Source organism: Heptranchias perlo, chromosome 26, assembly GCF_035084215.1.
Source record: "Heptranchias perlo isolate sHepPer1 chromosome 26, sHepPer1.hap1, whole genome shotgun sequence".
NCBI classification, from domain to species: domain Eukaryota; kingdom Metazoa; phylum Chordata; class Chondrichthyes; order Hexanchiformes; family Hexanchidae; genus Heptranchias; species Heptranchias perlo.
Window position 1 is genome coordinate 7,416,143 of NC_090350.1, and position 17,772 is coordinate 7,433,914.

General features: G+C 47.0%; 1 protein-coding gene across 5 annotated transcripts in view; it reads right to left on the reverse strand.

The window, feature by feature from the left end:
• col16a1 (collagen, type XVI, alpha 1) overlaps positions 1 to 17,772 on the reverse strand; it is a 410,059-nt gene that overhangs the window by 237,302 nt on the left and 154,985 nt on the right. For all 5 annotated transcript variants that reach the window (XM_068006392.1, XM_068006393.1, XM_068006394.1 and 2 more), the window contains exons 8-9: positions 15,057 to 15,197; positions 5,657 to 5,695 (exon numbers count right to left, since the gene is read on the reverse strand). In XM_068006392.1, coding sequence (XP_067862493.1) covers positions 5,657 to 5,695; positions 15,057 to 15,197 — 180 coding nt within the window. The remainder of the gene's footprint in view (positions 1 to 5,656; positions 5,696 to 15,056; positions 15,198 to 17,772) is intronic.

Consider the following 17,772-nt stretch of genomic DNA (forward strand, 5'->3'; position numbering starts at 1 on the left):
GAGACTCTGCTAATGTCTCTCTTACACCCCTGGACAGGATGCAAGAAAATCCTCACCTCCTAGTAGGCAATCACTCTTTCATCTATAACCTCCGACCTCTCTGTTGTAACCTTAGCAATGTATACTACTACAGTTAATGATACTCTGAACTTTCCTTATTTATTACCTTCAGCTCCAAATATAACATTGTAGACACTCAAGCTCGAACCTGTATCTTCACTGTGTGGGAATCGGGACTCACTGGAACGTCATCTACTTGAGTTCATTTCCCCCTTCAAGATCTCAAAACTTGTGGAACTCCCCACCTCCCTCAATCTTCTCTTTCTCCTACAATTGGGAGATTCAAAAACCCAAGCTTGGTGTCACTAATCTTTGATTGATCTCCTCTCCTCTCCTGCTCCTTTCACCCTTGGTGGTGTCCTGATCTTTGAGCCTTGGCTCTTCACCTGGGTTTCTGAATTTTGAAAAAATCAGCAGGGTGTGGGATATCGTGCTCTTCATTTCCCAATGTTTGGAAGTGCAGGGCATTAGATGCAAATCCCATCCATGTGAAATGGACACACAGGGTCACTACACAGCGGTAAGTACATGGAAGGGCCTAGGCAGGGCACACTCATGTTCAGGGAAGAGAATTTCAGCCATTTCTCAAACATTTATTTTCATTCCTTTCTTCTGTTTTTCTTCCTGCTGAAATTTAAGTTCTCACGAGCACTTTGTGCCAATTGTAAATTATTCTTTGTCTGTCAGTTAGTTTCCCGCCAGCCCGTAGCAGAACGAGCTGATGGCAATTTTAACCACTGGGCCTCATTAATACCTCGCCTGCTGACTTCCCACCCAGAGCGGCTGGCAAGTGGGCAAGAAGTGGCTGCCAGCCTGCGAGAATTTGGGCAGCCCCTGTCCGACTGCCGGCACTCAGGTACATGTGTTGGGACCGGGGTTCTGTGTAGGGGGAAGGGGAGGGGAGTCTGGGGCAGGGGAGGCCTAAACCTGGAGGAAGACACCTGGCCCTATAAAGACAAATAAAAAAACTTACCTTGAGTGGCCTTTTGTGCTCCCGATCCTTTTCCCACTTGACTTTACCTGGCGGGAAAAGCCGCAGCGGTTTCCCCACCCAGGTTGGAGTGAAGGTCACGGTCGGGGCCTGATGACAACCTCGGAGCCCGATCTGCATATTTAAAGAAGGACCCACCCCGCCGGCTTCAGGCAGTGCCCTTGCCGCCCGCCCATTAGAGCAGGTTAAACAAAAGATGGTGGGAGCCACACGGGACATTAGTGGGTAAGTCACCTGGACAATTTTAACTCCCCACCTGCCCGGTTAGGAGATGATGTGATGTGTCTTCCTTTGAACACAGCGAGGATGTAGGGGAGAGAAAGAGTGCGTATTTATTCGAAGCGTAGAAGGAGAGAAGAAAAATCCAGGGAAGCAATGATCAAAATTGTACAAAGAAAACTGAGAGAGATAAGAAAGGGTTAAAATCAATCTGATTTGTGCCGAACTTGCTGAGTATTTCCAGCATTTTCTGTTTCTATTTCAGATTCCCAGCATCAGCAGTATTTTGCTCTCATTAAACTCAGTCGACTCACTTACGTTCAGGACGTAAAATGGGTGACTGTGAGTTCCAGTTGGAAGCCACTGGATGGAAACGAGTTAAGTTCAGTAACAACCCCACTGACAGCACCAATCACTATCAGAGACATCAGGAGGCTGGATCTACAGGAGCTACAGGTCTGGACAGAGAATCGTCGATCAAAATGCTTGTTATGAAAATAAAACCAAAACAAGGTTTGAAATGTAGTCATTGAAATGAATTCTCCATGACAACCTCTGTGTCAACAGTAAGTGTTATTGGAACAACTTGACGATGACCTCACGTTAAGGCCAGTTGTTACTGTTTTTGTCCCTCTCGGGCCCCATCCAGCTTAAGGTTCAAAATATTAATGTCACTCCATCCAATCAGTGATGCAGGTCCACTCCATCAATCAAAGCAATGCTTATAAGTGTCTTGTCTTTTAACAGACAGAGAGGAAAAAAAACTTGCTGTCTTAAAGAAGGATTGCAAATCAATTACTGGAGCAAGTGACTCGGAATAAATAGGATAAGCAGATCCATTGATCAGGGATCCACTCCAGAGATATTTATCAATCAAAATCTGTCTCGGATCTGTCCAGGAATCTTCCAGTTAAAGAGCCAAGAGTATGCCCACTCGGCCCCAGACCTCATTACAGCCTTGGACAAAAGAGCTAAATTCCAAAGGTGAGGTGAGAGTGACTGCCCTTGACATCAAGGCAGCATTTTCCGAGTGTGGCACCAAGGAGCCCTAGTAAAATTGAAATCAATGGGAATCAGGGGGAAAACTCTCCAGTGGCTGGAGTCATACCTAGCACAAAGGAAGATGGTAGTGGTTGTTGGAGGCCAATCTTCTCAGCCCCAGGACATTGCTGCAGGAGTTCCTCAGGGCAGTGTCCTAGGCCCAACCATCTTCAACTGCTTCATCAATGACCTTCCCTCCATCATAAGGTCAGAAATGGGGATGTTTGCTGATGATTGCACAGTGTTCAGTTCCATTCGCAACCCCTCAGATAATGAAGCAGTCCGAGCACACATGCAGCAAGACCTGGACAACATCCAGGCTTGGGCTCATAAGTGGCAAGTAACATTCGCACCAGACAAGTGCCAGGCAATGACCATCTCCAACAAGAGAGCGTCTAACCACCTCCCCTTGACATTCAACGCATTACCATCATCAAATCCCCCACATCAACAACCTGGGGTCACCATTGACCAGAAACTTAACTGGACCAGCCACATAAATACTGTGGCTACAAGAGCAGGTCAGAGGCTGGGTATTCTGCGGCGAGTGACTCATCTCCTGACTCCCCAAAGCCTTTCCACCATCTACAAGGCACAAGTTAGGAGTGTGATGGAATACTCTCCATTTGCCTGGATGAGTACAGCTCCAACAACACTCAAGAAGCCCAACACCATCCAGGACAAAGCAGCCTGCTTGATTGTCACTCCACGCACCAACCTAAACATTCACTCCCTTCACCACAGGTGCACCGTGGCTGCAGTGTGTACCATCCATAGGATGCGTTGCAGCAACTCGCCAAGGCTTCTACGATAGCACCTCCCACACCCGTGACTGAGTTCAGTCAGTTTGACACTGTAAATGTTTGTCCATTTTGGCTGAACTACATCAGATCCCCATTCTACAAAACCCAACTGCCCTCAAGTGATAGCCAAAGTACAAGTCATGTAGCTAATCCAAGACTGGATGTTGGATAAACAATATGACTCGGCAGAGGTGAGTTGAGAGTGACTGCCCTTGACATCAAGGCAGCAAAGAGCCCGAGTAAAATTGAAATCAATGGGAATCAGGGGGAAAACTCTCCAGTGGCTGGAGTCATACCTAGCACAAAGGAAGATGGCAGTGGTTGTTGGAGGCCAATCATCTCAGCCCCAGGGCATTGCTGAAGGAGTTCCTCAGAGCAGTGTCCTAGGCCCAACCATCTTCAGCTGCTTCATCAATGACCTTCCCTCCATCATAAGGTCAGAAATGGGGATGTTCGCTGATGACTGCACAGTGCTCAGTTCCATTCGCAATCCCTCAGATAATGAAGCAGTCCGAGCCCGCATGCAGCAAGACCTGGACAACATCCAGGCTTGGGCTCATAAGTGGCAAGTAATGTTCGCGCCAGAAAAGTGCCAGGAAATGACTATCTCCAACAAGAGAGATTCTGACCACCTCCCCTTGACATTCAACGGCATTACCATCGCCGAATCCCACATAATCAACATCCTTGGGGTCACCAGTGACCAGAAACATAACTGGACCAGCCACATAAATATGTGGCTACAAGAGCAGGTCAGAGGCTGGGTATTCTGTGGCGAGTGACTCACCTCCTGACTCCCCAAAGCCTTTCCACCATCTACAAGGCACAAGTCAGGAGTGTGATGGAATACTCTCCACTTGCCTGGATGAGTGCAGCTCCAACAACACTCAAGAAGCTCGACACCATTCAGGACAAAGCAGCCCGCTTGATTGGAACCCCATCCACTACCCTAAACATTCACTCCCTTCACCACCGGCGCACAGTGGCTGCAGTGTGTACCATCCACAGGATGCACTGCAGCAACTCGCCAAGGCTTCTTCAACAGCACCTCCCAAACCTGCGACCTCTACCACCTAGAAGGACAAGAGCAGCAGGTACATGGGAACAACACCACCTGCACGTTCCCCTCCAAGTCACACACCATCCCGACTTGGAAATATATCGCCGTTCCTTCATCGTCGCTGGATCAAAATCCTGGAACTCCCTTCCTAACAGCACTGTGGGAGAACCTTCACCACACGGACTACAGCGGTTCCAGAAGGCGGCTTACCACCACCTTCTCAAGGGCAATTAGGGATGGGCAATAAACGCCGGCCTTGCCAGCGACACCCACATCCCGTGAACGAATAAAAAAAAGTCTGGTGTAGGATATCAAGGTTGGAGAGAAGAGGAGATAAATCGGGAAGTACTGTCCCGGTCATACCAAGGATAGGCTGTAACCACCTGTAGACTGTACGAGAAAGGGGTAATTCTACACTTACACTGGGAGCTTTGGTCAGTGCTAAAGCTCCAATGTTGCACCTCTGATTCTCTGTCCGGCCTCCCCTGTGGGCACAGCTCCTTACCAGGAGTGCGGGATCACAGAATTACTCCAGTCGTGCTCGCCTCTATCGCTGGGGGATAGCCACGTTCCTGAGTCTTTGTCAATCCATCTTGAAATGAATGTTTCTGCCATTTGTACATATTAGTTAAGCCTATCCTTCACAGCATTCCTCTTCTTCATTGATCTTTCTGTTAATCTCTTTTCTTTTTGGTCTACTTTGTTGAGCCCTTCACCCAACTTACTAGTTTAAACCCTTTGCCCTGATAACCCGATAACAATCAACTCAACAAACACATACTTCCACTGAGGCCAAATTGTTCCTTTGCAAAAACAATCGAGATCACGTGAATATCTATTGAAGATATCTGACGCATGGAGAGACCGTAATGATGTTCATCATGTTTAAGGGTGGAGTTACACGACAGGTTTAGTGTCAGTGTGAAGTGATTTCAGTTTCACACTAACACGAAGTATGTGGGGCTCGATTTTCGCTGCCTTTGCCTGGCGTTAATGAAGTGATAATGGCCTCAAAGTGGGGTTGGTTCGCCTCACTTAGCAGAGATTTGGATGAGCTCAAGTTTACAGAAGGTGGAAGATGGGAGACGGGCCAGGAAAGCATTGGAATAGTCGAGTCTGGATTCAACTGCAGTGAATTTCTGAATTTCCTTTGGTAATCTTCAAAACTTCCCTCACCTCGAAGCTGCATTTTCTGCAACTGAGCAGGTTATGTTACTGGCTGCATTACTCAATGAGGTGCCTGTGCAATATAAGAAACAAATTGAGAAAAACAAATCACTGCTGCAGGGATTTGTTTCGGGGCAGGGTCGGAGATTGCCTGGTAAATCGAAATTGTTCTCAACTGCCCGGTCTGAGGTAGTGCAGGGTAACTAGTGACAACCTAAAGAACTCTGAGGAACAGGAGACGGTCACAAGGCCCCTCAGGCCTATCCTCTCTCATCAATTAAACAACACAGGGCCTTCAAATCAAAAAAGACTCACCTCATCCTCGTTCTCTCCATGTTGCCCAGCTTTACCAACCTGCAAAGAAAAAAATATAGAAAATTACCTTTCAGTTTCGATTGATTGCAGCAAAGTCACAACTCTTAGCCGTCGATTCAATACCTGGGGTCTGCGGCCTAATCGTTTCATCAACATGGACGCCTGACATTTACCTGGACACCCATGAACAGTTTGAAAGTCCTTCAAGTGAGCCCATTCGTCACCAAAAGATACAAACACACTCCTGAAGAAAGGGAGGAACTCCTCAGGCACTGGGGCGCCCGTCACTGCACCTCCCAGACCATACTCGTGCACTGCGTCAGTGTGTCACTGTGGTACAACCACCCTCCATCAGTCTGTGCTGGTGTGTGCGAATACCAATCTCACGCAGTTTGCGAACCACATGCCCACTCCTGCTGATTTACTTCAGTGTTGACTGTGGCTAAGTGGGTAGCATTCTCACCTCTATATCAGATATGATGTGGAGATGCCGGTGATGGACTGGGGTTGACAATTGTAAACAATTTTACAACACCAAGTTATAGTCCAGCAATTTTATTTTAAATTCACAAGCTTTCGGAGGCTACCTCCTTCCTCAGGTGAACGATGTGGAAATGAAATCCTCGAAATGAAATCGCATTTATAATTCACAGAACAATGCTTGGTGATTACAGACAGTTTTTTCAACTGCCCGTTGCCAAGGCAATCAGTGTGCAGACAGACAGGTGTTACCTGCCGGGTCTCAGAATATACAAATCACCAAAAAAAAACAACAAACAAAAAAAAACAGAGATAGAGAGGTAGAAACATAGAAAAGACAGCAACTGACCCGTTATATTAAAAACAGATAACATTTGTTCGCTGGTGGGGTAACGTGTAGCGTGACATGAACCCAAGATCCCGGTTGAGGCCGTCCTCATGGGTGTGGAACTTGGCTATCAATTTCTGCTCGACGATTTTGCATTGTCATGTGTCTCGAAGGCCGCCTTGGAGTACGCTTACCCGAAGGTCGGTGGATGAATGTCCATGACTGCTGAAGTGTTCCCCGACTAGGAGGGAACCCTCCTGTTTGGCGATTGTTGCGCGGTGTCCGTTCATCCGTTGTCGCAGCGTCTGCATGGTCTCGCCAATGTACCATGCTCTGGGGCATCCTTTCCTGCAACGTATGAGGTAGACAACGTTGGCCGAGTCACAGGAGTATGAACCATGCACCTGGTGGGTGGTGTCCTCTCGTGTGATGGTGGTATCTGTGTCGATGATCTGGCATGTCTTGCAGAGGTTGCCGTGGCAGGGTTGTGTGGTGTCGTGGACGCTGTTCTCCTGAAAGCTGGGTAATTTGCTGCGAACGATAGTCTGTTTGAGGTTGGGTGGCTGTTTAAAGGCGAGTAGTGGAGGCGTGGGGATGGCCATAGCGAGGTGTTCGTCGTCATTGATGACATATTGAAGGCTGCGGAGAACATGGCGTAGTTTCTCCGCTCCGGGGAAGTACTGGACGACGAAGGGTACTCTGTTGGTTGCGTCCCGTGTTAGTCTCCTGAGGAGGTCTATGCGATTTTTTGCTGTGGCCCGTCGGAACTGTCGATCGATGAGTCGAGTGTCATATCCCGTTCTTACTAGGGCGTCTTTCAGCGTCTGTAGGTGTCCATCGCGTTCCTCCTCGTCTGAGCAGACCCTGTGTATTCGCAGGGCCTGTCCATAGGGGATGGCCTCTTTGACCAAAGTGGAGCATCGTGAGGTTGTCCGTGGGCTTGCAGTAGAGTGAGGTGCTGAGGTGCCCATCTTTGATGGAGATTCGTGTGTCCAAGAAAGAAACCGATTCTGAGGAGTAGTCCATGGTGAGCTTGATGGTGGGATGGAACTTGTTGATGTTATCGTGATGTTAACAAGTTCCATCCCACCATCAAGCTCACCATGGACTACTCCTCAGAATCAGTTTCTTTCTTGGACACACGAATCTTCACCAAAGACGGGCCCAGCTTGCCAGCAAGTGTTGTTGCTGGCAAGCTGGGCCTTTGCGAGTACACTTTGATGCAGTGCTGTGTGGCATCACTTGTGTGGTAAGGTGCAGGTTTGTACCCTGCAATCATTTACACAGGGAACTTCGGAATAGGAGGAGGCCATTCAGCCCCTCAAGCCACTGAATTAGATCATGGCTGATCTGCACCTCAACTCCATTTACCCACCTTTGCTCCATATCCCTCAATACCCTCAGCCAACAAAAATCTATCGATCTCAGTCTTGAAAGCTCCAACTGACCCCCAGCATCCACAGCCTTTTGGGGGGAGTGAGTTCCAGATTTCCACTCCCCTTTGTGCGAAGAAGTGCTTCCTGATTTCCCTGCTGAAAGGCCTAGATCTAATTTTAAGACTGTGCCCCTTGTTCTGGGGTTCCTCACCATCTCCCTGCCACCTGACTGAAAGCCAAGTGAATCCGAGCCATTTCCCCACGTACAGAAAGGTCAAAGTGATTCTTTCTGGGAGAGGGGAGGAATTCTGTGCATTAGTGGGAGTTGAGGAGGAGAGAAGAAAGCACATCTCTGATTTGGGGAGGGGGAGAAGCCTGAAGATATCATTGTGACAAGGACATCACATGGTACAGGCTGGACTCCCGGACAGGGCCGACTGCCAATGGTAGGCCGAGGAAACTAAGGCCTGCAGCTGCATGTCAGGCCTCTGCGGTCGGCCAGAAGCTTCCGATTCCACCTCAACATCCTGGAAGGGCAGTTAAACTCTGGAGACCCCAGCCTGCCCCCAGGACCCTCTCGGACCAGGAGGTCGGGGGCAGGCTACACCGCCATGCTTCTCTCTGGCTGATCTGCCAAATGTTTCCGGAACTGCTTTATTTGAGTTCCAGTGTTGGTTGTTCCTTGTTTTGCTCGTGACACTTCTTCAGTCAAATTCAGGTGTTTCAGAGCAGCAGTGGGGCATGCTGGGAGTTAAAGGCTGACACAGAAACAGCAGGCCTTAGGAAGCAAAAGGCACGGCCAGCTGTGAGTGACGATCCGGATTCTTTCCCCTCAGTCTGGTTCAGTAAAAACTGAAGTCGAATACATTTTAAAGTTCAGCACAACTTTAATAGCAGGGTTCTTAGTCTGCAGCATTGATTTGGACTCCTGATAGAGACCCTCTATGCTGGCTGAGCAAGAACAAAAACATACAGAAATCCACACGTTTTTATACAAATCAATAGGGTTGGAACATACTTAACGAGGGTCAACACCAATCATAAGCCGGGCATAGGTTGCCATGCGAGGTTACATTATTTCCGGCCAATCATAAATCGTCCATGTGCTGATCATGCTGCTGTTAGACATCGAAGGGGATACTTCCTCACCTTCCAACTTGGAATGTTCTTCCCTGTCCCTTCTGTTCCTTATCTCCCAACCTGGAATGTCTTTCAACTTTGGCTAAGCTCGTTACCTATATTGATCTGCCATAAACATGGAGACATTCAGACCAGTCCTTGAATCACATCAAAGACTCTACATTGATAAGACAATGCAAACCTGCTGACTACGCAAACATATGGCCCAGCAGGAGGCCAGGCCACCTGTACCAATCTCAGTTACTAACTAATTAACCCTTTCTAACCATTTTGCATTCTGCTTCTTTGCCACATAGGCATCTTAATATTTTACCGAAAACTGACCACGTAGGGATTCTCATGAGGGTGGGGAGCTTCTAGTTTAAGACATTATAAAGCTGTACTGGGGGGAAGATCTTTAATTACTCGGCAGGAACTGCATCCCCCATTCGCTTCTCGTATGTTTACCGGAAGTATTGCCACGCACTGCTCCTTCCACCTCATTACCAGATGAGCTTAATGCCTCAATTAATCACAGATGTTGAACGATCGAGGTTACAATTACTTTCTGGCTCTTCCTCGAGCCCAGAGCCAATGTGTGAACAGCAGGGACTGCAGTCTGCCTCCTCCTGTTCACTTCATCCCCTTAACGGCATTTCCAGCTCTCATTACAATTAACCCCCAACAGTCACGGTCTTCTTCTATCTGCTTATCTGGCAGCACTGCCTCTCTCTCTCTATGTATATATTTCTGTCTCTCTCTCTCTATGTGTCTCACTTTCTGTCTGTCACCCTCTCTTTCTTTTTTGCTCTGCGTGTCTCTCTCTTTTTCACTCTCTGTTTGTCTCGCTGGTTCTTGCTGTTCCTTAACACTTGTTCAGTGTAGAGGGAGCGTTACTCTGTATCTAACCCGTGCTGTACCTGCCCTCGGAGTGTTTCATGGGACAGTGTAGAGGGAGCGTTACTCTGTATCCAACCCGTGCTGTACCTGCCCTCGGAGTGTTTCATGGGACAGTGTGGTGGGAACTTTACTCTCCATCTAACTTGTGCTGTACCTTCCCTGGGAGTGTTTGATGGGACAGGGTAGAGGGAGCTTTACTCTGTATCTAACCCGTGCTGTACCTGCCCTGGGAGAGTTTGATGGGACAGTGTAGAGGGAGCTTTACTCTGTATCTAACCCGTGCTGTACCTGCCCTGGGAGTGTTTGATGGGACATTGTAGAGGGAGCTTTACTCTGTTTCTAACCCATGCTGTACCTGCCCTGGGAGTGTTTAATGGGACAGTGTAGAGGGAGCTTTACTCTGTTTCTAACCCATGCTGTACCTGCCCTGGGAGTGTTTAATGGGACAGTGTAGAGGGAGCTTTACTCTGTTTCTAACCCATGCTGTACCTGCCCTGGGAGTGTTTGATGGGACAGTGTAGAGGGAGCTTTACTCTGTATCTAACCCGTGCTGTACCTGCCCTGGGAGTGTTTGATGGGACAGTGTAGAGGGAGCTTTACTCTGTATCTAACCCGTGCTGTACCTGCCCTGGGAGTGTTTGATGGGACAGTGTAGAGGGAGCTTTACTCTGTATCTAACCCGTCCTGTACCTGCCCTGGGAGTGTTTGATGGGACAGGGTAGAGGGAGCTTTACTCTGTATCTAACCCGTGCTGTACCTTCCCTGGGAGTGTTTGATGGGACAGTGTAGAGGGAGCTTTACTCTGTATCTAACCCGTGCTGTACCTGCCCTGGGAGTGTTTAATGGGACAGTGTAGAGGGAGCTTTACTCTGTTTCTAACCCATGCTGTACCTGCCCTGGGAGTGTTTAATGGGACATTGTAGAGGGAGCTTTACTCTGTTTCTAACCCATGCTGTACCTGCCCTGGGAGTGTTTAATGGGACAGTGTAGAGGGAGCTTTACTCTGTTTCTAACCCATGCTGTACCTGCCCTGGGAGTGTTTGATGGGACAGTGTAGAGGGAGCTTTACTCTGTATCTAACCCGTGCTGTACCTTCCCTGGGAGAGTTTGATGGGCCTTAATTTAGAATCACTGGGGGAACCAGTTTTTTCAGTCGAGTACCTATTATATTTCCTAATTAAACATGTTTCCCTCGCTGCCGCTGTCCCCAGCACAGGGTTGCCAACCCTCCAGGATTGTTCTGGAGTCTCCAAGAATTAAAGATTAATCTCCCGGGCACTGCTGCGAGCAATTCTGAGAGAAAAATCATCGGGGCACCAGAAAATTTGTAATCTTTTATTTTCTTTGACCACTTTTGTTTATTAGTTATAAAAATATTTGGGATAGGATAAAAGGCTGATTGACTGACAGTCAAGAATCATCCAATCGCGTAACGAAGAATCTGTTCAGTTTCCAATTGAAGGGGGGCATCGCGAGGATAGACGCATTGGGCGACCAATGGCGGGAGGGCGGGTGGGGGGCATTCGGATGATGGACGTGTTGGGTGACCAATGGCGGGAGGGCGGGTGGGGGGCATTCGGATGATGGACGTGTTGGGTGACCAATGGCGGGAGGGCGGGTGGGGGGCATTCGGATGATGGACGTGTTGGGTGACCAATGGCGGGAGGGCGGGTGGGGGGCATTCGGATGAGGGACGTGTTGGGTGACCAATGGCAGGAGCACAGGGCTGGGCGATTGGAGGCGGGAGAATCATGTGATGAACCCTCCAGGAGTACGTCCAATCACAGTTGGCAACTCGAGCCCAGCATCAGCCAAGCAGCATCCTTAGGGAACAGGACCCATTGTCAACCTGCTCCCACTCTGTCCTGAGAGCAGGTTCTTCAAGGTGCACAAGGACAGTCTGGGATGATTCACCCCTCTTGTCTTTTCCTCCTTCCTTCCTGTGAGAAAGTCCAGGAGATTCAGGACTGACTGAATGGAGAAACTTGAAGTCTAAACCTGTGTTTTACCACAAGTTGACACAGAAACCTGCTCCACCAGCACTGTGTGCGATCGGACTGTCTCATTTCCTTTACCCCCTTTTCCAATTTACTTCCCTCCCCTTCTAAAGTCATTGACACGAGCTGGGATACACCTCAATGTGAGCTGCAGCCCACAGCTCCCCAAGTGGCCATTGTTCGCATGACAACCTGGTCATTAAGGGTCATGAAGACATATAACCAAAAAGGTCGGTTACCTTCACCACAGGGACTGCAGTGGTTCAAGAAGGCGGCTCACCACCACCTTCTCAAGGGCAATTAGGGATGGGCAATAAATGCTGGCCTTGCCAGCGACGTCCACATCCCATGAATGAATTTTAAAAAAGGACATCCCAGCCAATCACCATGGTGTCCTCACCAACATCCACACCCTCACACTTTCCAGCAAGTCACTGGATCGTGATCCTGAGGCAGGTAAATGGAGTTAAGGTACAGAGCAGCCATGACCTAATTGAATGGGGTAACAGGCTTGAGGGGCTGAATGGCCTCCTCCTGTTTCTATGTTCCGATTAGGAGTTGGACTATTCCCCTCTTTCCCTGGAGGTACTGAGGCCAATTTTAGTCCCCTAACAACTGACATCAGCTAACTCAGCACAAAGTAGAGAGTGAACCTGAGACCTTTCGGTATGGCTCGGTATCATATTATGGGTTGCTGTAATCTGCTGAACAATTGGCGGAGCTTCTAGTTTCAATTGTTGAACTCTGGTCACATTTTGCCAATAAACAAATCTTCCCAAAGTGTTGGAGAGATATTTAGAATGATTGTCCTTTTGTGTTTGACAGAGGTATTGACTTCAGAAAGAAAGATTTGGATTGATCAGGTCTCTCAGAAAAGCCAGCCATTTTGCACACAGCAAGATCCCACAAAGGCCAATGAGATGACTGACCAGTTGATCGGCTTCTGCTGGTGTTGGTTGAGGGAGAAATGTTGGTCAGAACTCTGAGCGATCGTCCGGCTCCTCTCTGAATAGAATCACAGAATCTTTAATGCCCACTGGAATGGGCAGGTGGGGCCTCAGTTTAATGGCTCACCTTGAGGGACAGATCTGGTAGCTCTCCCTCAGTGCGACACTGGTGTGTCAGCCCAGGTTATGTGCTCAAGTTTCCAACCTTCTAACCCAGAGGTGAGAGCACCACCAATTGAGCGAAGCTGACACACAGCAGATCCATATCGACAGCCTGTCTAAGGGTTTGGCTCCGCCACCATCAACATATTCACAGAGAAATGGTTCAAACATTATTGGGGAAATGGGTGATTGTTCAAGGGAGACACAAAGTCTAGCCAATGGTTGGTGGTAATTAAGTGTCGGCCTTGGATCAGTTGGTAACTCTCTCGCCTCTGAGTCAGAAGGTTGTGGGCTTAAGTCTCACTCCAGAGACTTGCGCACACAATCCAGGCCGACACTCCAGTGCTGGACGAGACGTTGAACCAAGACCCCATCTGCCCTCAGGTGGACGTAAAAGATCCCATGGCATGACTTGAAGATTCTCTTGGTCAATATTTATTCCTCCACCAACTTCACTAAAAAAGATTATCTGGTCATTTACCTCAAAGCTGTTGGTGGGATCTTGCTGTGCAAAATCGGCTGTTGCATTTCCCTATATTACAACAGTGACTACACTTCAAAAGTACTTCTTCGGCTGTAAAGCACTTTGGGACGTCCTGAGGTCATGAAATGCGCGATATAAATGCAAGTTCTTTCTTAACTTCACCCCCATCTTACTGTGGATTGATTCAAACCAGGGTCACAGGAGACAGACACCAGAACTGGCCTAGAGTTGAATTCTGAATCCTGATCTCCGTGCAGCAGTGCACATGGCTGCACCTATATCCCCCTCTCCTGCCTCCTCCCATAAAGCAGTGGGTTGATTGTGAGCACCAGCAGAAATGTGGCCCATTCCCAGGGAATCTGTAAGAAAGAGGCATTAGCAAGGGCTTGGAAATTCACCAAGGTCTGAATCACAGGAGCAAGCCAAAAAAATAAAACAGGTTCCAACAGGCAGCCAGCCCAGAGCTGAACTTTCACCTTTCGGCTCAGGGTCGAGGTCGGAAGAGGAATTGATCCAGACAAAGGGTTTATTAACAGAATTCACCAGGAAAAAAATTATAAATGGAAAGGACTGGTTCTGTTTATCAGCGTCTTCTTCACCAGGACCAATGGAAACACATGGACCACATCTGGCTGGGCCTGATGTTCAAAATATGCCGCACTGTTATGTGCATGAGCCTTGCCAGAAGCGAGCACAGAGTTGGAATACAATGCCAGACCCCTCTCCCCGACTCACGCTCGTGTCTAATGAGATGCCGCACCTGCACCGGAGGCTCGCAATCTCCGCCCTAATCTTTCACATCCCACAACCACTTCTCCGAGAGACTATCCAGCTCCCTCTAGATTCTTCCAGCACTATCCTCCTCTGCCTTCTCCCCATACAGTTTGTTTCACACACTCCCCATGCAGTAATTGGAACGACCTGTTCACCTTCCCTCTTCTGAGCTCGGGTCCGTACCCACCCCCACCCCCCCCCGGGCCCTACCGATCACAGATTCCATGTTAAACAATGTCTCTTCAGAAAGACGGCACCTCGAACAGCGCAGCACTCCCTCAGTACTGCACTGGGAGTGTCAGCCTAGGTTATGCGCCCAAGTCTCTGGAGTTGGGCTTGGACCCACGACCTTCTGACTCAGAGTTAAGAGTGCTACCACTGAGCCAGGGCTGACACCTTAAATATCACACACACTCAGAGAGTTCGAGAACTTTTCACACATGTTGCCGCAGAACAAAATATTTTGATATTTTCACTGGGACTTTGCAGAATAATTGTCTCAAATGCCAAAACAAGAGTAATACTTGGAAAAATCTCCACACTGCCATCCAATAATGTCACCATTATCTCAGCTCGATTGTGAACGATCAGGCTAAGAAGCACTTTGTTTCATGGAGAATTAAGCTCAGAAAGCACTGTCGGGGCTGCAAATCTGAGCAGAGTGAAGTCGTGTAAAGGTTGGCATCGTTTGTTAAGCTGCCCCTGACACGCGGATTGGGGAGTACAATAGATTGGGACACTGGCTGTAATTTGTCCCGTTATGCGTTGGGCAGGGTACCCCACCAGCTGGCAGCACCTATCGGAAAACTCGCGGGCGATCTATCCTGGCTCACCTTTGACTTTGTGTCGTCCTCGACGCAGAAACACTTGGTGTGGACTTTCCCGCTAGACTGAGGCAGAACTGCAATGAAATTCTTCTTCTTCTTCCCCTCAGCATTCCGCCTGCTCTTCGGGAATAGTGGCTCCGTTGCGCACTGCGAGACAGACGGTCAATGGCGGCTAGTTAGTGATGCACAACAGGCTTTTATTTGGGTGCAAAAAACTCAACGGGAAGACAAACTTTTAATCGTAACAAAAATTTAACTCAATTTCCCCTGGCCTAAGATGCTCATCCTTTCAGCCCTGTGATCCCCACACTGTCTTTTAGTTTTTGAAGTGAGAACCCTTGGGTGAGGCTCACAGCTTAGGATAGGCCGAGGGTGAAACGAGGAAAGAAGACAAGGTAGATCAGGATGCAGTGCTTAGGGTGAGGGATAAGAGGGGGAGATGGAGAATAGAGGGGAAAGAATCTGATAACCACCTCAGAACACGGGAACATCCTTGTGGCACAAAGCAATGTTTAAGAGGGGTGGGAGTGATCTTAACCCCAGGAGATCCAAGAAGATCTACAACCTATTGGGAGGACAGGGTGATCCAGAGCTCTAATGCTTCAGTGGAGTGCTCGCCAGCACTAAGGACGAGAGGAAGTGTACAGCGTGGGGAAGGGTGATCTCCCTCAGATAGAATGCTCCATCCCAGTGGAGAAAATTACAACCACCAGCCCTGCTCAGAACTGGGAAAACCCATCAGATTGGGTCTGGTGGTCAATAGGCCACACTGAAAAGTTGAAAGAAGAGTTTTTAAAATCTGCGACTGCTTCATTATATTTTCAGTGGATGTGGCAGGTTTGAAGGGACCAGGTGATTTCGAAGATTGGAACACCATCCTTTGACCTCTGCAACCTCGGTCTGAAACCAGCCTGGACTGATTGGATGAAAGTCTGCCCCCTCTGGAGGCTACAATGGTCCCAAATGAAAGGCAATTTCGATCCAGGTCCTGGTAGCCTCAAGTCCACATCTCAAAACTGCCCACAACTGGGTACTAATTTGCACCAGATCAACCATCTTGCTCGAAAAGGTTGCTCTGGCCAGTCAGTGAAGCAGGGATGTTCTTGTTTTCCACATTGTCTCACTATAAATATAGTGTTAGGATTTTCACGTTATCACCAGATGTAGTGGTAGAACAACAGTATTGCAGCAACCCGTATTTTTGTTACTCGACTTAATCTTCTGTGTCAAAGCCCCCGAAAAGTTGGATAGTACATTGTCTTATATACAGGAGTGTTAGTCATGTATTGCACAACGTAGTAGGCTACTAATAAAGTGCATCAATGTCTAACCTTCTGTTTTGCTTTAAGGCCACAAGGTGTTATTGCTGTACGTCCCCTAGGCCCAGAACATGTCCTGAGGTCAATTAGGGGTCAGATTGTCATTTTAAGTCATGTTAATGAGCAGGTATTTCCTGCTGCTCAGGAAGCTTCTCTGTGTATTGGAAATGACTGGCTCCTTCCCTCTGCTCTTATAGTTTGTATTTTAAGTGTGACACAGAAACTTGAATGTGTGACAGTGTGATTGTGTGACAGTGTGACTGTGTGACAGAGTGACAGTGTGACATGATGGACATGTCCCAAACCTTTTGCACATAAACTTGAGGGTTTCCTGTGACACTGTTCATGGTGTATCAGGAACCCACGGTGACAGGTCTAGTGAGACAGAAACACAAACCCCAGGCCTCGGGGGGACATTTAATACCTGCACTCGGCAATTTTTATAGACAAGTGAAAATATTTTTGTAATTTTTCATGTTTTCACATGTTACTTATATTTGAAATTATATTTTTATCGGGGTTTAGCCGGGAGACTGAGGGGAAAAAATGTCGACTGAGAAACAAACCTCAAGAAATATTTTGAGCAGTTTAATTGGTTCAGTTCCTGTATTTTTTTCACTCAGTCTTGTAGTTCTTGAGTTCTGATTGGTTGTGGTGAAATAGATTTATAGAGGCAGATATAGAATAGATTTATATAGAGAGATATAGAATAGATTTATATAGACAGATATAGAATAGATTTATATAGAGAGATATAGAATAGATTTATATAGACAGGTATAGAATAGATTTATATAGAGAGATATAGAATAGATTTATACAGAGAGATATAGAATAGATTTATATAGACAGGTATAGAATAGATTTATATAGACAGATATAGAATAGGTTTATATAGACAGGTATAGAATAGATTTATATAGAGAGATATAGAATAGATTTATATAGACAGATATAGAATAGATTTATATAGACAGATATAGAATAGATTTATATAGAGAGAGAGAATAGATTTATATAGACAGATATAGAATAGATTCATATAGAGAGATATAGAATAGATTTATATAGAGAGATATAGAATAGATTTATATAGAGAGATATAGAATAGATTTATATAGAGAGATATAGAATAGATTTATATAGAGAGATATAGAATAGATTTATATAGAGAGATATAGAATAGATTTATATAGAGAGATATAGAATAGATTTATAGAGAGAGAAAAAGAATATATTTATATAGACAGATATAGAATAGATTTATATAGAGAGATATAGAATATATTTATATAGAGAGATATAGAATAGATTTATATAGAGAGATATAGAATAGATTTATATAGAGAGATATAGAATAGATTTATATAGAGAGATATACAATAGATTTATATAGAGAGATA